A 23,004-nucleotide genomic window follows, 5' to 3' on the forward strand; every position below is an offset into this window, starting at 1 on the left:
TTAATCTTCAGAACAGCTGTTTGAGAACAGGGAAAGGCATTGTGGATTGTTAAAATGACAGTATACTGTCAAAATGCATTTTAGCTGTTGACCATTGTGCTAATTTGGTAATTTACAACAGAATGTTTGTTAATATCTAATTTGGGGAGATTATAAATGCTTTACAATGTCAATTCCATTAAAATAGCTTTTTACAGGGTGAAATTTAATAGATTTTTTTTTTATCTTTAAAACAGTCTTCCCAGAGATAGCTATTTTGATTCCTATAATATAGTACAGAAGGCACTTAAATCTGTTTCTTTGAGTAATGCAGAATCTCTAGGAATTGTCTTGGCACTAAACTCAGTATGACTGGCCCCAGCTTTTTCCATTTCAGTCACAAGATGATTTGTTATATGCAAGATTCTCATTAGTAGAACGTTCATCTGGTCATGTTACACTTTCACATATTAAGTTTGACATTTTTGATTCTCGGGATTCCCCGTTAAAGGCTACAAGAAAAATGTCTTAGAAGCAAGCAGCAAATCAAAATGTTTATCCATTGTCAGAACTACATGTTACGAGTTGCATCATTAGTATTTATGCCCAGTTAACGTACTTTGCTAAACATCATTTTGAGTACACATCAGTAATTTACCATATGGTTCCAGTTACCAAAAAACAAAGCAGTAAAAGCCCAGGAAATATTGTGTTAAGAATCAACTTAAAAGGAATCCAAACATCAAGGCACCCAAACAACCTTAACTCTGTCCCTGTAGTGACGTGCTGGAGGGGAAGAAGCAATCTTTGTCTCTATCTTCTCTGACAAAAAAAGGTAGTTTTTACCACCAGTTAAACTAGGTGAGGTCAACGCTATCCTACCCTTCACAGCCCTTTTTGTCTTAACTATGTATGTACTGCAGTCCCTTGGAGGCACAGCACTGACGTTTTCAACATAAGGTAAACTAGGTGAGGTCAGTCACAGGGTGGTAGGGGAGGAGAGTGTTGACCTCACCTAGTTTGCCTCATTGTAAACACTGTAAGTCCCTTGTCTCCACTTAAGGTTTTACATGAGATAACTATCACCTCTTAGTTAACTCGCTGCCAATAAAACAATAAACACACAACAACAACTTTGTTTCAGTGAAGACAAAGCCTTATGGCAGGTCTATACTACTACTTAAGTTGATCTAACTTGCGTCACTCAGGGCTATGAAATAGACCCCCCTCTGAGCAACGGAAGTTAAGGCAACTTAAGTGCTGTCCACACTGGCGCTATGTCAATGGGAAACACTCTCCCACCGACATAGCTTCCACCTCTCGCAGAGGTGGAGTAATTATGCCGACGGGAGAGCGCTTTCCCATCGGCATAGAGCACCTTCATCGGACAGAACCGCAGCTGCGTTGATGTAGCGCTTCTGGTGTGGACCTGCCCTAAAATAACCTTCATTCATCTCCAGTAGTTCCATCTCATTAATGTCTATAAATGCTAGCAGGATTTACTCTTAGTCACGCAATGGCTATGTGTAAATTTCAGCCTGTGTGTAGCTACACGCTATCCCCAGAAAAAGATGTACTCTTGGCTCTCTGCTGTTTCAGACATTATTCAGCACTAACTCAGATTTGATTCCACACTGGGCAGGTGGAAAGCAGGGCATTTTTATAGACAGTGCTGGATTGCAGAGCAGCTTGGAAGGCACAGAGTTCATGCAATCGAGTGCTCCTCCTTTGGTTGCATGGTGGTGCATCTGGGATTTGCAGAAAACCAGATATTATGCTACACATATTTGTATTTATGATTTTCACTGATGTTTTTCATGATCAGTTTATACTTCCTCCTGAAATGAAAATACAGTGAGATCATGAGAACTCTTGTTACTTAGAGCATGTAAATGGAACCCTGCAGCACTATAAAAACTCATGAAAATCCTACCCAGAAATACACAAACTAGTACTTGTGTGCACTCCCCTATTTCAGAGCTCCTTGCGCTAGTTCAATTTGGTAGATTTCCCCGTCTACAAACCCAGATAAGTGTCTGCCTATTACAGAATATCTTTATGTTGCCTCAAATAGAGGACTGGGCTTAGCCACCTGTCTTACAAAAGCTTTCCTGAAAAATGTACTGACCTGGATTAACTACCATAGAAACGTGTCTTTATTCATTGGTGGCCTCATTGCCTCCTTGATCATTCATTGTTTTGAGGGGATCTATGTAGTTCAATGTCTGTCCGTGGAAACTACATCCTGGAGGTGTACTCATTTCTCTGCTACTTTTAGAAAAGTTTGCACAGGGTATGCCTTCTCACCTCCTCAGTAGTGTTTCTGAAGTGGCATATGTGGTTAAATGGGCTAGGAACAGTGACTGACTGGATCTGGGCAGAGGTTGAAAAATAGAGAAACTGCAGAATTCTGAATGGCATGTTCAGAATCCATAACAAAGAGGAATATCTTTTAAAAATTCTGTTTCCTGCATCACAATTAAGCTGTGAAGTTGCAGTACCAAGAAAGACCCTATAGCCCCATGTGACATCCATAAAATGTCTCTGCCTCTTTGAAGCTTTCTTAAGGAACAGGGATGTAGTATACTAGGTGCTCTATTAACAGCTGTAAGTAAAAACATATTGAACGCCAGAACATTTCTAGTTGTACATTTAGGACATAAATGTGTATTTACACACTAGGTATAGTTAGAGATATATACAAGGCTTGTCAGCCCTATTCCTATTGCCTTGGATTGGTCATTTAGCAAATTATTGTACCCGTGAATGGTTTGTCATAAAGATAATGAACATGAAGTAACACTATATATATATTTTTATAGGTAAACCCAACTAATCATAGACTCCTGTTCGAAGTGTTTGATGAAAACAGATTGGTGAGTGTACTACTGTATTCCCCTTTGTGTGTGTTTTATTAATTACACAACTAAACGTGGAAGTAACATAGCTCCTGAATCTTAGTTCCTGGAAATTTGGCATTTGTTAAATTAAAGTTTATTTTGTGTGAGTGGTGTAAATATGTACACTAAGGAAAGTCAAGTGAAGTATATAAAGCAGGAAATTTTGCTATTTTACTGGCTGAACATTCATAACACTCATCTTGAGCCAAAGTTGTCTTATGCAGTGGGGACATTTAGGGAAGGCATAATGCAATTACTTATTTTTAAATCTTCTTTGCCATTTTTGATAAGATTAAATAGGTGTCTAAGCAAAAATCTCTAAGGTCTGATTTTGCATCTAGTTGATGTAAGACATCAATATAATCACAATTTATAAATGTACTTTGCGGAAATTTTAAAAAGCAGTATTAGTGTGACCCACTAACAGTATATTTATGAACACTTTTATAATAGAGGATGTGGCGCTATAGCACAAAATATTCGGTTCCTTCAAATTAGATAAGTACAGTAGGTCTCTACCAAACTTGCTTACTATATTGGGGGAAAATATGCCAGATATATTTTGGATAGTTTGAATATCCTTTTGTTAATTAAGAAAAACTCTAAGAAGTACATCTTTTTTCTTTCAGCTCCATCAAAGCAAATGTTAATGTAATGCAAGGAAAAAGATATAAACTCTGTGTAGGTAACCTTTTTCAGAGGGGGGAAATCTAGAGGGCCACTCATTTAATGCTGTGAGGAAGTACAGTAACAAATCTGTGGCAGGGTGGCAACATATATAGAGACTCTGTGGTGATCAGTGTACTGAAAGGCATTTAATCTGTTTCACAAACCCAGGCATCTACCATTTGAACTAGTAGAGAATCTTGATTAACTCTTGCTAGTTTTAGCTTCTTATCCTCTTTGCAGGCCAGCCGGCAGAATGGAATAATATCAGAAAACTTGAACGAGTTTTATGTGAACCAGCAGAGGGTAGTGATGTGCACAGTCAAACCAATATGTGGCAGTATAGTGGTGGTCGTTAAAAAGACTTTTTTTTTTTTTTAACCATTACCACACAGGGACATCGGAGAGGTGGCAATTTCCCTTCTCTCATACTAGTGTGTGGTAACTTTGCACCCTTTTATTTTGAGCCAATGTATGTATTAAAAAAGAGCACTTATGGTTAAATATATATTAAGATTCCAGTTTATGTGCCTAGAATGAGAGAGTATTGAATTGAGTACTCTAATTTATGTAGCATGAGTATATTTTTAGGGTCCAAAACAGCTTACTATGTTTGCCTGTTTTCTGTTACAATTTATGCTGGGAATAAATACCTACTTGTAAAGTTTACATTTGTAAGATTTGCCCCAAGAATAATTTTCTTGCTTGTTCATCTTGTTCCTAAACCACCAGAGAGTTGTTCGAGATTGCAGTCCGTTCCCCCCCAATCCAGGCCACAGCAGACTGTGGTTGCAAATTTAGTTTTAGAAGAAAAGAGAGACTTGCTTATTTAAATAGCACAGAAACATGCTGTTGTCTGAAAAGTGTATTAAAATAATTTTAAACACCTGTGCTTGCACAAGGCAATCTACAGTGCTGTTACTGTGTAGCAAATACCCATGTTTTTCTCATTGTTGGCTCATAGTCCAGTTAAAACAATAGAGGATTGTACTGGCCCTTGGCAGTTTTATCATTTTAACCAGCTTCAATTTCTCTTGTACTTGGTGGTTTTCTGTATTTGAAAACAAGCTGTTGTAAAACAGTGGTTTAAATGTCTAGATGTAGTGTTGACCCTACACCTACAAGTGTAGAGCTGTTGAAAAAAACTAATTTTTTGGAGTTTTTCATAGGACCAAGTTGTCACTCGTTGAATTGAATTAGTTTGTCTCTCTTTTGTACAGAAACTTTTTGTTTAAACGGATGTTGTTTCTGATTCATGCAAAAATGTTCTAAAACTTCAGTACACCTCAGCTGTGACAGCCCCTTTTTAAACACTGAGATTCTGCAATGTGGCAGGGCTGAATTGGGATGTTCGTTTTAATTTTTGGTTGTAATCCATATGTTCTTCTTTTTGAGATCTTTTGGCTCTTAGCAAGCATAGCTATACTCCATGCTGGCAATCAGACTGGAATATTGCTAACTTTCTCATTGGAAGGCTGCCAGCGTTGGGCAGCGTTTCTGTACGGTGCTTAAGTCAAATCATTACAAAACTACATGCATACTCTTCTTCAGTTTTCGCTCGTCTTTGCTGCCTGGTAAAACTGAAAAAGAAACTGTCTCCTGCCATCTTGTTCATTTCTGCTGCTATCCTTGTCTGAGAAGTCTTTGTCATATGTAAGGTTTCTTTGTTGCAATTTCTAAGGGAAGAAAAGGATCTGTATGTAGGATGAGTAGTTTATGCTGTGTTTACCGTGGTAATGTGAAAGTTGTGGATTTTTTCCAGAGTGAATAGTTTGTTACTTAATCTTTTAAAGAACTGGTGAAAAAATCCTAGAGTATAACCATGGACTAATATTTATTTATGTTCTACCATGGTAGTCTAATGCTGTAGCCTTAAGGGGTTGACAGATGAAGCCTGAATTTGTCTACTTGAACCAGTTTTGTTCTTCTCAATCTGCATTGTGAAGTCCACTTGAACTTTTAACACTTAAAGTGCTTTTGTGGCAGTTAACTTTTTTGTACAAAAGTGCTCTGTGAATGTGATGTGTCTTAGATTTATAGCAGCGCCGAGTGTGCTTGCTGCCTTAGTCAGCTGTGAGACCTCTCCCGCGGGGGCAGCTCTTTTCTGATGGAAAAGGAGCAGCTGTGAAGGTGCTGTTTCAGGCTCTTGCTGGTATTAAAAAAAAAAAAAAACAACACACAACTAACTTGCAGTGGAGAGGGAGAACCAGGTCATGTGACTCCAACCATCCTACCCTATGTCACAGTGTGTAGGAGCGCTGATTGCTCTTATCCAATCATGCCTGGAATGCTGCTTGCCACTTGGGCTATTTCTGCTATCTGTCGCTATCAGTGCTGCAGTGCTAACAGTTTGGCAGATGGGACACTTTTTCTTGGAGTTTGTCTTTGTTTTTTAACTTCTGGCAGTGCCTGAATTGTTGCTGTTCTCTCTCTCTCTCTCCCTTTCTTCTCTTTGTTAAACCATGGCCCATCGGCTGCGGTTTCATTTTGGCTCTGGACGAAGCAACACGGCTCCTGAATCTGAGATCCTAGACCGAGAGAGAGAAGATGACTTTTTCATGGCATTCCACACTTTGCCAAGAAGAAACAGTCCTCATCCTTTCTCCCGACATGGAGCGGATTATGGTGGCGGTGATTTGCAAGAAGTGGGCTCCTTAAAAAGAAGCACATCTATGTTTATTCCTCAGCTGCTGAACAATATTGATGTGCGTCCAACAAGGAGCTCATCTATGCAGATCTCTCTTCAGCGCAAAGCTGTGAACGGCTGTGCTGATGAGTGTGGAGCCCCAGAGTCTCCTGAGGAGACTCTTCCATGTAAATTTTCAGACTTTAGGGAGCATTACACATGCCCCGTTGACAGCCATTCTTTTTCTCCAAGCAGTCCACAAGTGACCCCAGAGAATTCTCCACCCAGGATGCCTGAAGAGACTGGGCAACGGCTTAATGGAGCTGTTTCCTGTAATCACAGAATATTTTGTACAATTCCTTCCAATAACCAGAATGATGATGTCGCAACGACTGCCGAAGAAGATGAAGCAAGTGAAGCAGCTTCAGGGTTAAACATAAGTGGTGTAAGAATTCAGCATCGTGCTTCAAGCGCAGATATGCATCAGGTTATGCTATCGCCCTTTGGTTCTGAGGTTCAGGATAACGCCCTTGCCTCTGAACCCAGACGCTGGTCTTTGCAGCATCTGCCAGACATGTCAGCAAATTCAGGGAAAAAGTTGTTTGTTTTCCAGTTGCAGCAATCACAGGCAAGTGGTACAGGTACAGGAAGCGACTCTAATTTTGGCTTTACTGGAACAAAAGGGAATAGATTGGTAAGGTATCCTCGCATACGGCTGGAGAGGAGTACTTCCTACCCTGTCCAGCCGCGACCAGAACAAATTAGCCTTGTAGAAGATGGAGGGAATTCAGAACTGCATGGAAATAGCAGAAATGGGTCAGAAATATCTAGAAGCAATTCGGTAGAGAGGATTCCTCAAGGGCAGGGATGCTTGTTTAAAATCAGACCAGATCAAAACACAAGGCAGCAACACTTCAGAATTCTTGTAACCCGTGGTACTGAAGAACAAAATCAAGTTTCTGATGAAGACAGCCCTGATACCTCTGGGCCTACAGTGACCAGTGCCACAGTAAGTAACATGCTGAAAATGCTTCCCCTTGTGTTCTAGCAAAATGTAAATGGTAACATAGAAAAGCTTCTGAATTCTAGATAACTAAAGAATTTCACTCAGTAATACTGGTAAGAGCTACATGTCTCTGGAACAATCTGTAAAGCATCCTTAACTCTAACCTAAAATAGTTTTGCTTCCAGTTATGATTACATCCAGTGCAATGTTTTGTTGGAGTCCTAATGTCTCACATATTGCTTAACTCAGTGTTACGTCAGCTGAAGGGTTTTAGCAAATTGGAAAGCCCAAGTGTCACTATTTGCTCTTATTTCTTTGAGTTTGCTAAGTCCTTGCTGTACAAAGAATAACATTTTTTAAACAAATGCTTTGTTTTCCATATTATTTTAAAATGTATATAAAAATGAAATTTAAATATACTAGCAGTTCAGGACTTTGTGGGGACAGAAATCGGGGGGGGACAAAAACCAATTTTGTTTTCTCAGTACCAAGCGGTGAGAATTGTTTTATTTCAAAGAATACTTTTGCTCTTGACCTTCTTTAAAATAAAAACTTTTCGCATTGTCCTTTCAGTCTCATATGAAATGTGATCAAACTACTGTAAATGCAATTTAGGCATAATTTATTACAATATCTTGTAATATAACTTTGGTATGAAAGATGATATAAAATCTTCTTATACTGCCTATTTCTCACATAATATGAGAGAGAGAGATGAAGTTCTATAATGTGTTTTGAAACATACTTTATAGGCCTATGTGTGGGTAAAACTTATGGGGGCATGGGGAGTCATTTGCTTGAATTGCTGTGCCGTGCAATTTAACACTGCTCACTTGAGTTCTAAGCTCAATGATGCTGTATATAGAATAGTAAGTACCCTATCTGCCGCTGTGAAAACAGACTTACAAGATCAGCTTTTGGTCTTTATTGCTTGTGTGTGTTCTCATTCTCTCGTGGTCTCTTTCAGTGAAATGTAGTACAGAAAGACAGCTGCTAAATACAGGAAGACCATATGATGACTCTGCAGCTTTTATAGCAAAAATAGTGTGAAAGTTATTCCAAGATAACTTTCTTTTTAGCACGTCAGTATACATTTTTAACACATGGACATGAATAACTAGCCCTCACAGCCTTTGTGGGGAAAATTCTTCTCTTCTGTTATATACCATATCACACCCTGTCTGTATAAATTGCTAAATGTGTTTGTTGGTAGCCTGTGAATATTTTACATTCAGAGTATGCCTGTTGAAAACACCTCAAGTTCTTCTTTTGTTGTGATTTCACTATCACACTCAACAATATGTTAAAAGATTTGTTCTTTCATTTAATTTTTTTTTGAGAAGTTTTTATCTTGTTTACATTAGAGTTAGGCCTTGAAGTGTAAACTTCTTATCTGGACACAGATTTTCCTGAAGATTTGAGGATGTTTGATTTTGGGAGAAAAAGGCCACTGTGAAGTTGTACTCCAGTTTTAACTTTTCCAAAGTTTGGGATTATTTACATCCAGGGTTTTCGTTCAGGCTCCTCTCTTCTCTTCTACAAGTACAGTTGATATTCTTTAGACTCCCTCACCCAACATCCAGTGGGTTGCACACAGCTCTTCATCTTAAACCATTACTCCACATCACCCAAGTCCTACGTCTAAACTGCCATTTTCCACTCATTATCCCTGTTTAATTTCCAGCACTGTAAATGCTTCCATAAATCAGACAGTGGAGGAAGATTTGGACATAGATTTGTGCAACTTCCCAAAAGGTTGTTCATCCCCACTTCATTGTCCCTGCAACAGTGCCCATCTCTGTTAAACTGGAGAAAAGAATCTGATATCTCTCCTGAACTTGGCCTCCATTATAACAGTACATTTATGTTTTGGGGTATAAATTTATAGATTTTTCTAAACCATTTATGCTGCTTGCTACTGAGTGAACCCATGGCAATCAGTTTTAGCCCCACATAAAGTTAGTCAGTCAGTTGTATACCTTGGCAGTTGCAGAGGCACTCAATCTAAACAGGATTTAAAATCTTTATTGCAAATAGGTTTCCTTAATTAAGACTTTTAAAAAGATATATCCTACTTTCTTGACATTTCTAGTGAACCCAGAAATGTTCTGGGTGGACGCAGTTTACTAGGCACATTTACTCGGTGGAGGAAAGCTGGACAATGAAAGCAACTTAAGAATGAAAGATTTTCTTTATTTAGTCTACACAGACAATGTTTTTCAGTGGGGTGTCATTTTTAATTCATTCCTTACAAGTTTGTTTTGATAGGTCATATGATGATGATAAATTATGTGCAGAAATGATTTTCATTAAACTGGGGAGTTTTTTCCTGTTAAAGCTCTTAGGGTAAAATAATTTCTAGACTCTTCCAGTTAAGCTAGTTTGTGTGTATTTGATTGATATAGGGCATGGGCCCTGGACTGTAGACAGCAGCTGCCATAGCCTTATTTATCTTGAGTGAAAACATTCATGCGGGCGTCTGCAGTCCTACTGCTACCAAGTGTTTATGATCTTTCAAATATCTTCTGTTTTAATCAGAAGTGTTTTTGGGCAGGCAGGATGTATTTCATTGAGTTACCATGAAATATTAGGTAAAATAAGAACATATGACCAACTTAAAAAAAATGTATTGGCAGTCTCGGTAGATTCTTTGGGTTACTCTGATATTTTATATGCAGTGTGAAAGTTTTCATGCTGTATGTGTCTGCATATTAAAAACAATAGTTATTCTGTCTATCGATATGTTTGTTTTTATATTATTGGGGTTTTGTGTATGTATGCTAGAAATACTGTGATAACTGAACATAGAAAATCCCATGTGAGGGGCAGCTGGTGTTGGAGAATATCTGAGTATTCCAGTGGGCATTTGTTATTAAGAACAAAAATGCAAAGTATCTTGACAAATAAAATATTGCAGTATTGTATTATAATTACTGAGAAGGAAGACCTAACACCTCCAGAGTTTTGTCAGGATTATCTTTCTAATCAGATCCACCTATTACAGTAATCACTAAGTCCCACTGAAAATTGTCTAAATGTTGCTGTAGGAAAATTATGAGCTTGGAACTACTCGTTAGGTGGCTTTTTTTTTTTTAATGGATTTATTTGAGACTACCTGCTTTTAAAAATCTCAATTCCTACAAGTTTCTGATATAAGCAGATAAAGATTCTGGTTGTGTTTATACACCTATATCTGTACTATACAAGCAAAGGTATGTTGCCACATACTTACCCGGTGCTATCCCGTTCCCACTGAAATCAGTGGCAAAAACCACATTAACTTCAGAGAAAACAGGATTGAGCTGAAAATATGTGCAAATATACAATCTCGCTTCCTCCTTGATGGCTTTTTTGGTGGTATATATGAAAAAATAAAACCTTGTAAATAGATATTTTAGGAGAGAGCTGGATTATACTTCCTACTATATATATTAAAAAATGTGGTTGATACTTGACTGAAATTTCTGTATATTAGGATTTTCTAATTACTATTTTAAAATATTTTAAAAAGAATACCTATTTCCAATGTACTAATTAGCCATTAATGGAAACATAAGAAATACTAGAAATGAATTGATCAAATTATGTAGTTCATTGTAGAAATGTCTGCTCTTTTCAGATAACGGCATGAGAATACATTCTTATGGTATGTCTACACTGTAATCTTAGCCTGTGCTTCCACATGTGTTTTTGCCCAAACCCCACTACCATCCACATGCACAACCCTCAAGCAAGGGTTTATTTGCACTTTGAACCTGTGCTTGCTTGCACAGAAAAATAACCTATGAGGAAAGCTGAAAAGAACTGGGTATGTTTAGAGAAGAGAAGACTGAAGGGGGGATGTAAATTTTCAAATATATAAAAGGTGGTTATAAACAGGATTGTCATCAATTGTTTCTCTTGTCCACTGAGGGTAGCACAAGAAGTAATCTTAGTTTGCAGGATGGGAGATTTGGGATATATATTAGAAAAAACTTTCTAACTGTGAGGACAGTTAAACACTAGAACAGGTTACCTAGGCAGGTTGTGGAATTATCATTGGAGGTCTTTAAGAACAGGTTGGACAAATACCTATCAGCAATGGCCCAGTTTTACTTAATCCCGCCACAGAAAGGGAGAATGGACAATATGACCTCTTGAGGTCCCTTCCAGCCCTGCATTTCTATGAGTCTACAAAATCAGGATATATAGAGAGGATAAAGATTTGTGCTCTTCAGACTTACATAAAATGAGTAATTGACAACTGAGAATTGTATGGCTACAGTGTCAGTGCGGATTTCTTACGTTTGTTGTCTTGTTACCAGAATCCCAAAGCTTTATAGAATGGCATTTGAAAGTTGTCTTGAGCGTGTGTGTTTTAAAACAAGAGTAGCAAAGAATCCTGTGGCACCTTATAGACTAACAGACGTTTTGCAGCATGAGCTTTCGTGGGTGAATACCCACTTCTTCGGATGCAAGTGGAGTATTACATTCAAAACATTTTCTTAATATTCTTTGTCTCACTATCTCTTTCCAGAGCCCCAACTTTTTTGCTTTTTGCACCTCTTGGAGACAAACTTGCTACTACTTGTTCTTACAGCATTGGCTGCCTTAGGTTTTATGTGTAGAAGCTCATTTGGTGGATTTCTGAAGCTTTTGAGCTTTCTAACTAAGAGTTGCTGCAAGTTACTGTAATTCCCATGGAAAGCCACTGCTGATGGACAGTTGAACTGGCATTTCTTTAAGCCACTTGGAGAACCAGAAGATTTCATTGCCCCCCGATCACACTGGAAGTCTTTAATTTGTATTTTCTATTATCCTGGCTACCACCTCAGGGACACGCTGTCAGTTCTGCTACTAATCAGTGTGGTGGGAGGCACTGGTGACAGTGAAACTTGATTATACTGGTGGCTGAGTGTTTTACTAACATAGATCATAGAAACATTAGATAACTGCTGCTAATTGTTCATGTAAAGACAATATCACTGTATGCCGTATATAGGTTTGCAGATATGTATTTGCACACAGTATTCAACAAAGTAAAGGCCTTTTAGCCACAAGCCAGCCCTGCAGTGGTTGTGGGAATGAGATCTGAGCGCTTATATCCAGGAATAAACTGCAGATCTCTTGCACCGAATACCCCTACATTTCTATAACCAAGCCGCCAAGAAAATGGCATTACCTCAGTCTCATTTGTCAAAAGTGGGTTGTGACTGGGATGTGCTGTGTGCTAATTGATATGTAGTCTTAATTGTAAAGGGAAATAAGCAATTTCACTCACTGCAGAGGTGGGCTTGTTTCATTACCTGTTTGGTTGGTTGTGTGTTCTTGGAGCACCATGCTTCAAGGCTCCTCCACTGTGCTAACTCTGCACATGATCTGTTGAGAGCCAGAGTGTTTTCACCTGGCCAATGTTACTGTAAAGCAGAATGTCTGATATGGAGGGCTGAAATGCTCCCTTCCACCCCAAAAGAACAACATTTAAAAAAATGCACAGCTGGGCACTAAAAGAGTGCAGCGTAGTTAGATAGAAAAGATGTATTATTGTATTTCTGTGCCTTAGATGTCACCTGTATAGACAGGTGGATTGGTCCCTCCTCTCTGTGGAAATCAGATAGGTAGCAACTAATAGCTGATCATTTTGAAATGGGTAGTGACATCTGTGTACTTGAACTCTTTTTATGCCCCCCCGTACAACCTCACTGGATTATAGAATCTCAGGATTGGAAGGGACCGCAGGAGGTCATCTAGTCCAACCTGCTGCTCAAAGCAGGACCAATCCTCAACTAAATCCCCAAATGGCCCCCTCAAGGATTGAACTCTCAACCCTGGGTTTAGCAGGCCAATGCTCAAACCACTGAGCTATGCTGGAAACGGATTCACCAAGTGCTTGTGAAGAAGGCAGCATTCCAAGAAATAGTATCTCAGGCCTTCTATGCAGGCAACAGCAGCAAATGAGGCAAATTCTGTAGTTTCAAACTAGGGGGAAAAGGCTCAGAAGTCTCTGATGGCAAAATGCTTATATCTTTCAAGCTTACATCTCCTGTCATGTAATATACTTAGACTTCTGTAAGGCATTTGACTTGGTATTGCACAACATTTTGATTAAATTATAATGATATAAAATTAGTATGGCACACCTTAAATAGATTTAAAAGCTGGCTAACTGATAGGTCTGAATGTCATTGAGGGGAATCATCACTGAGTGCTTGTGTTTCCAGTGGAGTTCTGCAGGGATTGGTTCTTGCCTTTGGGCTGTTTAACATTTTGATCACTGACCTGGTAGAGAAAACAAAATCATCGCTGATAGTTTGCCAATGACACAAACATTTGGGGAGTGTTGAATAACGAATATAACTGATCACTGATGCTGGGCAAACCGGATCACTTGGTAAGCTAGGCACGTACAATTTGTTTTAATACAGCTAAATGTATTCATCTAGGAACTAAGTAAGTAGGTCCTACTTACAGGATGGGGTATTCCATCCTGGGAAGAAGTGACTCTGAAAAAGACTCAGAGGTTGTGGAGGATAATCAGCTGAATATGAGGTCCCAGTGTGATGTTGGGGCTAAAAGGGCTAATGCTATCCTTGGATGCATAAACAGGGGAATCTTGAGTAGGAGTAGAGGGTATTTTATCTCTATATTTGGCAGTTGTGTGACCGCTGCTGGAATACCGTGTCCAGTTTTGGTGTCCATAGTTCAAGGAGTATGTTGATAAATTTGGGGAGGGTTCAGGGAATAAACACAGGCTATTAGAAAATATGTCATATAGGGATAGACTCAAGGAGCTTGATCAGTTTAGCTTAACAAAGGGGAAGGGTTATGGGGTGACGTGATCACAGTTTTATAAGTACAAATATTTAATAATGTCTAGCAGAGAAAGGTATAACGTGATTCGTTGGCTGGAAGTTGAAACTAGACAAATTCAGACTGGAAATAAGGCATATATTTTTATCAGCGAGGGTACTTCACCTTCAGAACAATTTACCAAGGTCGTGGTAGATTCTCCATTCCTGGCCATTAAGTGAAGATTGGATTTTTTTCTCCCTAAAAAGTATGCTCCAGGAATTACTTTGGTGAATCTCTGTGACTCGTGTTCTACAGGAGGTCAGACTAGATGATCACAATGGCCTTGGGATTTCTGAATCTCTGTCTCACATGTCCTGTTAATGTAACAGCCATTTTCTTCCCAAACCTTCTACTAAAAATTGCAGGGGATGCAAGTTAGATCCCATTAGACTTCAGAAAAGAGGATTCCTTACCTGGTAATTCCTTCCTGTAGCCCGGACCCACCAGTGCTGACATCTAACTGTTAGTATGTAGGCAACAAATGTCTGTGCATATTTGTGTTATGGCTTGTGTTATTCATGTTTAATTGTTGAGATGTGTTGAGAGGAAAGGGGAGGAAGGAATGAAAATGCTATTGATAGTAATCTGCCTGATTTTGAAGGTGGGACTAATCTGTCCCTTGAGGGGGGCCACTTAGGGATCTGGGGCAAAATCAGTACTTGGTCCTGCTAGTGAAGGCAGGGGGCTGGACTTGATGACCTTTCAAGGTCCCTTCCAGTTCTAGATAGGATATCTCCATTACATTATTTTTATTAACAGGCAAACATTTTATTGAGTCGCTCTTTTGGTATTTCTCTTTCAAATAAATGAAGCCCTGCTGAGACTAATAAGATACAACATAAACTTTGCATTTAAACGACTCTCTTCTAGGCCATGGCAAGTCCAAAAGAGATAGGGTTTAGATGCTAACCTGGTGTGATTTATTGCAGAGCACTGCAAGGTAAGTTTACTCCATCTTTAAAGGCCAAATATAAATGAAAAATTGGGCTGAGGAAAGCTAGTTAACATTGTAAAGAGATGACCTATTTCAAGCAAGCTCATCTTACCAATTTACTCACAGATATGGGAAACCCAACTTTCCCCTTAATTTCACTCTTGTTGAGCCAGTCACCAGCCTGCCCCAGCCTGCCCATGGCACTTCCTTTTCCTAGCATGCTTCATTGTATACAGCTGGCCGAGCTCTCCTGTTTTTCAGGTGACTGAGTATAGGGAGCAGTGGTCTTTCTGGTCTGAGGAGAGGATTAACTGCTTCCCTTTCAACTTCTGTAAAGAGTCTATACACACTATCAAGGAATTTGAAGAACAAATGGACAAAATGATTTAAAGACAAATGGTGTACTTCAGAGAATTTTAATTATTTATTCATCCAACTTGTTCTTGAGTGGAAGATGAAATAGGTTAGGACCAACCCTCACTCCATTCAAATTGCACAGAAGGCAGAGATGATAGTTTTCTTTTTGTATGTATGTTTGTTGTTCTTACCTATTGTACAAGGATCTACAGAGAGTTTTCATTGCAAAAATCAAAATCCAGATGCAGTCACGTGCCTGATGTCCCTGAAATGGCAGATGAAAGTGATTATGGATGAGCAGAGCTGAATGTTTTTTGCTGCTTCCTTTTAAAAACTTGTATTAAATTTTCCAGTCTTTGTAAAACAGTCCAAGGCATTAAATAGCACAAAGCAGTGAATTGTCAAAATGTCTACAGAATGTATCCTGTTGATTAGAGTTGCCCTCTCTTCTCAGATCCTCCACTGATGTGGAGACTAAGGCCCAGACAGCTGCTTTCTTTCCTTCCTTCCAGCAGCTTATTTTTGAGGCTAGGGAGATGCTCCCCTCCATACTGGAGTAAGTCACTGTAAAGCCAAACCTGACCTCCAACAAATCCCTCTGGGTGCAGAGAGCTCTCTGGTACATGAACTAGGGGAGGGGGCCTAAATTGGGTTGTATGCCTCTTTCCAGGGAAGGAGCATGAGGGAGGCAACTTCACTGATTTCATTGAGAGTTGAGGGCATATAGTACCTTGCAGGTAGTTTCTGTCTTGCAGAATCAGGCAGCATCATTCCTATAATAGGTTTTTATTTAAAGACTCAAGCACTGAAAATGCTGTGTCTGCTCTTTATCCCCAGCCCTCCACAAAGTTTCCTGGAGTCTGTTCCACACTCTGATAGATGTCCCTTTTGGAAGTTGTTTTTCCTGAAAGCTGACTTTCCTTATTTAATCTGTAAAGAAACCAGAATAAAAGCTTGACGAGGAGTGCTGGAAATAATATCACTTTTTATAACAATAATAAAACATTTGCTCTGCCTGGAAAATTCGTATGTTGAGTTTCAGCCCAGAGTGATCTTTTTTGTAAAAAACAAAACAGAGTTTATAAGGTACTTCATTTATAATGGAAATAATGACACAGAATTTTAACAGTGAAGGTGCCAGTCAGAGTGACTTCAGCATAGATACATCGACAGCACATTCTAGACATCCGTGCACACCTATGCAGTGTTACTTAGTTTGTGATATCAAACTAGGGTATCCACTTGGTAAAAGGCACTGAGTAATATAAAATTTAAGAAATGGTCATGGGGGGGGGTATTTATTTCACAAAGACTGCTCTAAAGCCAGCAGTTTATCTCCTGTTTTGTTTTAATTCTTTCCTGATTATCTCTCTAGAGTACGGTGTTAAAAAAGTTCACTTGAAATATGCTAATTATTTTTTTTCAGTTAAGATGCTTATTGTAGCCTCTAGAAGCCTACACGTAAGTAGTGAAAAAAGGGTATGTTAGTGACGTTGGCAGTATGTCAATCTATGCTCCGCAAACTGCTAAAACTCAACCCTATGTGTGTCATCTCCACCTTTTGGCAAAATCCTGAGTGAACAGATAGGCTGGGCAACTGTGACAGGATCCTTGGGGTACAACCTGGAATGGCGTACCGCTGTGCTGCTTAACTCTCCAGCCTGGGCGCGCTCTCTCACAATGCTTTGCTAGCGACAAGCAGCAAACCCCTCCAGGCTTTATCATCATTCAGCACAACCGCATATGGAGCCCCACACCCAGCTAAATTGCGTGAATGCTCCCTGAGCCACTCATCAATCCCACAGAGAAAGGCACTAGCAAATCTACCAAGCCCCTAGCCTTGCACCCCAAAACTGTACCATCTTGCCTTGGTCAGAAGCCTGGCCAGTGTAAGTTTATTACCCAATCCGCCCCTCTCTCAATGTGGAGAGTAATGTTCCCTCTAATTTTTCCCACCCATGAGCAGAATGAATTTTGTTATGTGCACCAGTATGGAGGTGATGTGTGACACATGACCTTCATATTGGTGCACATAACAAAATTCATGTGGTGGGAGTGGGGCCAAGGGGTTTGGAGTGTGGGAGGGGGTCAGGGCTGGGGCAGAGGGTTGGGGTGCAGCGGTGTGAGGGCTCCGGCTAGGGTTGCGGGCTCTGGAGTGGGGTCGGGGATGAGAGGCTCAGGGCTGGGTGCAGGGGGTGAGGGCTCCGGCTAGGGGTGTGGGCTCTGGAGTGGGGCCGGGGATGAGAGGCGCAGGGGGTGAGGGCTTCGGCTAGAGGTGCGGACTCTGGAGTGGGGCAGGGCATGAGGGTGCTTGGGCTTCCTCCCCATCTCCCTCTCCCTCTCCATGCAGCAGCACCTGTGCTGGGTGAGGAGAGGCGCTTCTCCCCACTGTAGCAGCTCTTGGGCTGGGGATGCAGGATAGGTGCTCCTCCTCCAGCCCCAGCAGATCCAATCTGGGTCTAGTCTGCTCCGGCCCCGCCCCGCCAACCCACCCCTGCCATGCCTGGGTCCGGGCCACGCCACCCTGGCCGCACCTGGGGCTGGGCTGCTCTGGTCTGATAGGCTCATCCCTTGGAGTGTGACTGGGTGTGACCTGCCAGTTGGATTGCCTACAATGAAAACTTCCTTTACTGCTTCAGAAACAGTTACCGAGCATGTCTAGTAACTGTGACACCCTATTTCTGGGCACAGTGTAAAATGCTGCAATATAAAGCGTGTGGGTAACGGTAAGAGTAGGTCAGTAATATGCAGTCAAAATGTATTACCAAACAACAACACAACAGGCCATGACTTACTCTGCAGTACTGGTGGCTTATGAGTGTTATTGGGCACACAGAAGCATGTAGCCCTGGAAGGTGGTGATATGACTGTTTTATTAAAAAAGCAAAATACTTAAATCCCACAGTAGTCATCAAACTATAAAAATCTTTTAAAGCTGAAGGGTGGAGCACAGTATTAATCCTCATTAAGATACTAATCTGTACTTTAAATCCTAACTTTCACATGCTGTTAAATTTTTGTTTGAAAATATCCACTCCTCCTGATTATAGTTATGTCTTATTTTAAATTAATAGATCTTACATAGGTCCATTGTTTGAAACTGCTTTTATTTTAGGTCTGAACCATAAAAAAAGCTGTGCATATCAACATAGTGCATAACAAAATCATATCTTTTAAAATTGATTCTGTGAAGTTAAAATTACATTTCAATTTTAATATATTTTTGTTTATTTAGATTAGATATGTTTAGATTATTAGAGCTGCAGCTGTTACTTTCCACTTTTTTTGTTGTTGTTGCTGTTTTACTTCCTGCATTTTTCTCAGCTTGGACCATGAAAATTTAATTATATTAGTTTCTTCTTTGTTCACTGTAACAATTGCCTGTTTCACTTCTAGGTCTCCAATGCTGTAATGCTTTTAGGTTGCAAACATGCAAGGGAGTACTTGTTTGAAACTTGTTTGTAGTACATTTAAAGAAAAACAACCCTGGAAACATTTGTTAATTTCAGGTTTTGAAAAAGTGTTTTTTAATCTAAATTTAAAGGTAATTTTGGATGTGTTTCTCTTCAAAGGCAGAGTTAGAACCTCACTTCCTTATTTATACATGTGAAAAGTCCTCTTTCCATATCTCTCTGCAAAGGTTTAAAACTGTAGAGTGTAGTAGTTGCTGTATTACTAACACTTCATTATTTTTAGAAACCCTATCAGAGAACACTTGCCAGTGTACTGAACTATTATAAACAAAAGTGAACTATACTTGCTGGAAAATGAACACAGTACTTTTGGTGATGCATTAGCCATACTGTGCTGTTTATTCACATACCAATTTGCAAAATTCAGTAATTCATAATAAGGGAACCCAGTCATTAGTGAGGTATGTGTTAATTGCAAAGCCCAAATTAGCTTTAATAGTTTCTTCATGTCTTATGTTTTTGAGTGTGGCTACATACACTGCTGGCCTTGTGGCAGTGTAAAAGCCCTTGACAGCTTTCTTGATGCAGACAGCTAGTATCCCCTTAGAGATTCAGAGGGCTTTCAAGCTCTGACCATTTAATGAGACCTTTTTTAAAGAAATGATATTAAGTGCCATGTAAACTTCTTCAGAATTAAGTTACTCGTTGCATTGTTATTAGGTGCATTGAAACTAATCCAAATGAGAGACTAGACAAGTGTGCAAATTGTTGTGGATGAAGAAGGAACATTTTAATTCAGAAATAGGTTTCATCTAAAACCTTTCTCTTTTTGGAGCTGTGTATTCTGTTTAAAGCAACAGTTATAGTAAATTTCTACCTCTTATGTCCACATAGAATACTAGGGTTGGAAGGGACCTCAGGAGGTCATCTAGTCCAGCCCCCTGCTCAAAGCAGGACCAATCCCCAGATAGATTTTTTGCCCCAGATCCCTAAATGGCCCCCTCCAAGGATTAGAACTCACAATCCTGGGTTTAGCAGGCCAATGCTTAAACCACTGAGCTATTCCTCCCATCAATATGTGGAATGGTTGTGGTGCCAATAAGTTTTGCCCAATGAAATATAGTGAGTTAAGTTAGTCCTGCAATGCTTACTATGAGAAGTCAGATTCATGGATATTTCTAGCCTAGTTTGTATCGATTTAGAAATTAATAGTCTGAATCGCTAATCTGATTAGCAGCTAATACGTTTTTTGTTAGCTTGTGTTTTAACCTCTAATACAGATAAGTGACTCCATTGTCATCATTTTTTATAATGGGTCTAATTTAAACTATTACAGCAGGATTTTTCTTTCTGAAATTTTGCAAGCTAAACAACTGAAGATCTGTCTGCAGGGTTCTGTTACAGACCACTTGTTGCTTCATGCATCTTTTCCATTTCCGTTTCCTAAATACGTAATTTAAAATGGGTCAGAAATTGTTCAGAAGTTTCCAGAACCCCCATCCAGCGGTTGCCAGGAATGAGGTTAATCATCATCTTCAGGGTAGAGGAAGGACGATTGTGATTTTTCCCTGGGTGCAGGGAATTTTAAGGTAGCATTGTTGGGGCAGGCAGGTGGAATTACTTGAGGAATGTTTTGAATCTGGTAGTGAGAATTGCAAAGAAAGGATTACTAGTAGGAAGGACTGGATCAGAGATGAGAACTGGGATTCCTTTTGAAGTTGGGTGAAGCAAGCTGAGATTTTGAAGCCTTTACTGGGACTTCAACTGAAGAAACCCCTGTCCCGTGTTTTGACCTGTTAGGGGCAAGACTTGTTTTATGTTCACATGGTTTTACAATAAAGCATATCACAAAGGTGTTGAAACTCCCCTTAGGTGAGCAAAATTTTTTCCTGCATCAGTTGATTATAAATTTCAGGAAAGATCCCTATTTACTTCCTAATATGAACCACTGTATGAAAAGCGTATCCTACAACAGTAGGAAAATACCATTTAAAAACACTGGTGTTTTTTCTAAGGGAATTTAGTCATGATTAGTCATGTTAATTGTAACATTCAGCGGCCAAGATTTTGCAGAATGGCTAATAGTTGGATGCTTCAACACTTGGATGCCTCTAAATGTTTCTGACACTGGAGGTCTGGTTCCATTAATGTAATAATGGAAGCCAGTGTCTGGTCTTCTCTATGTTCTTCTTTGGCACTACTTAGACCAGGGGTAGGCACATAAGCTGACTTTCAGTGGCACTCACACTGCCCGGCTCTGCATTTTAAATAAAGCTTCTTAAACATTTAAAAAACCTTATTTACTTTACATATAACAATCGTTTAGTTATATATTATAGACTTAGAGAAAGAGACCTTCTAAAAACTTTAAAATGTATGATTGGCATGCAAAGCCTTAAATCAGAGTGAATAAATGAAGACTCGGCACACCACTTCTGAAAGGTTGCCACCCCCTTACTTAGACTAACATTCCTTTAGAAGATGGAGGCTTTGGCTGTACAGAGACTCAGAAGAGTTAACTGGCTTGACAGCTTCTACCCATCCACCCCAGTTACCTTTGTAAAGAACTGCTAGGTAGATCCCAGGAGTTTTAGACCTTAAGAACATAAGAATGGCCGTACCGGGTCAGACCAAACGTCCATCTAGCCCAGTATCTGTCTACCGACAGTGGCCAATGCCAGGTGCCCCAGAGGGAGTGAACCTAACAGGCAATGATCAAGTGATGTCTCTCCTGCCATCCATCTCCATCCTCTGCCGAACAGAGGCTAGGGACACCATTCTTTACCCATCCTGGCTAATAGCCATTTATGGACTTAGCCACCATGAATTTATCCAGTTCCCTTTTAAACATTGTTATAGTCCTAGCCTTCACAACCTCCTCAGGTAAGGAGTTCCACAAGCTGACTGTGCGCTGCGTGAAGAAGAACTTCCTTTTATTTGTTTTAAACCTGCTGCCTATTAATTTCATTTGGTGACCCCTAGTTCTTGTATTATGGGAATAAGTAAATAACTTTTCCTTATCCACTTTCTCAACATCACTCATGATTTTATATACCTCTATCATATTCCCCTTTAGTCTCCTCTTTTCCAAGCTGAAGAGTCCTAGCCTCTTTAATCTTTCCTCGTACGGGACCCTCTCCAAACCCCTAATAATTTTAGTTGCCCTTTTCTGAACCTTTTCTAGTGCTAGAATATCTTTTTTTGAGGTGAGGAGACCACATCTATACACAGTATTCGAGATGTGGGCATACCATGGATTTATATAAGGGCAATAATATATTCTTAGTCTTATTCTCTATCCCCTTTTTAATGATTCCTAACATCATGTTTGCTTTTTTGACCGTCTCTGCACACTGCGTGGACATCTTAAGAGAACTATCCACGATGACTCCAAGATCTTTTTCCTGACTCGTTGTAGCTAAATTAGCCCCCATCATATTGTATGTATAGTTGGGGTTATTTTTTCCAATGTGCATTACTTTACATTTATCCACAATAAATTTCATTTGCCATTTTGTTGCCCAATCACTTAGTTTTGTGAGATCTTTTTGAAGTTCTTCACAATCTGCTTTGGTCTTAACTATCTTGAGTAGTTTAGTATCATCTGCAAACTTTGCCACCTCACTGTTTACCCCTTTCTCCAGATCATTTATGAATAAATTGAATAGGATTGGTCCTAGGACTGACCCTTGGGGAACACCACTAGTTACCCCTCTCCATTCTGAGAATTTACCATTTATTCCTACCCTTTGTTCCCTGTCTTTTAATCAGTTCTCAATCCATGAAAGGACCTTCTCTTTTATCCCATGACAGCTTAATTTACGTAAGAGCCTTTGGTGAGGGACCTTGTCAAAGGCTTTCTGGAAATCTAAGTACACTATGTCCACCGGATCCCCCTTGTCCACATGTTTGTTGATCCCTTCAAAGAACTCTAATAGATTAGTAAGACACGATTTCCCTTTACAGAAACCATGTTGACTATTGCTCAACAGTTTGTGTTTTTCTATGTGTCTGACAATTTTATTTTTAACTATTGTTTTGACTAATTTGCCCGGTACCGATGTTTGACTTACCGGTCTATAATTGCCGGGATCACCTCTAGAGCCCTTTTTAAATATTGGCGTTACATTAGCTAACTTCCAGTCATTGGGTACCAACGCCGATTTAAAGGACAGGTTACAAATCTTAGTTAATAGTTACGCAACTTCACATTTGAGTTCTTTCAGAACTCTTGGGTGAATGCCATCTGGTCCCGGTGACTTGTTAATGTTGAGTTTATCAATTAATTCCAA

At 39.6% G+C, this 23,004-nt stretch overlaps 1 protein-coding gene across 5 annotated transcripts in view; it reads left to right on the forward strand.

The window, feature by feature from the left end:
• NEDD4L (NEDD4 like E3 ubiquitin protein ligase) overlaps positions 1–23,004 on the forward strand; it is a 342,440-nt gene that overhangs the window by 159,152 nt on the left and 160,284 nt on the right. For 3 of the 5 annotated variants that reach the window (XM_045021773.1, XM_045021771.1, XM_045021772.1), the window contains one exon: positions 2,802–2,855. In XM_045021773.1, coding sequence (XP_044877708.1) covers positions 2,802–2,855 — 54 coding nt within the window. Of the gene's footprint in view, positions 1–2,453; positions 2,587–2,801; positions 2,856–23,004 lie in introns of those variants that run through there. The other 2 variants (XM_045021774.1, XM_045021775.1) reach the window with 1 other exon arrangement.

This window comes from Mauremys mutica, chromosome 6, assembly GCF_020497125.1.
Source record: "Mauremys mutica isolate MM-2020 ecotype Southern chromosome 6, ASM2049712v1, whole genome shotgun sequence".
Classification (NCBI taxonomy): domain Eukaryota; kingdom Metazoa; phylum Chordata; order Testudines; family Geoemydidae; genus Mauremys; species Mauremys mutica.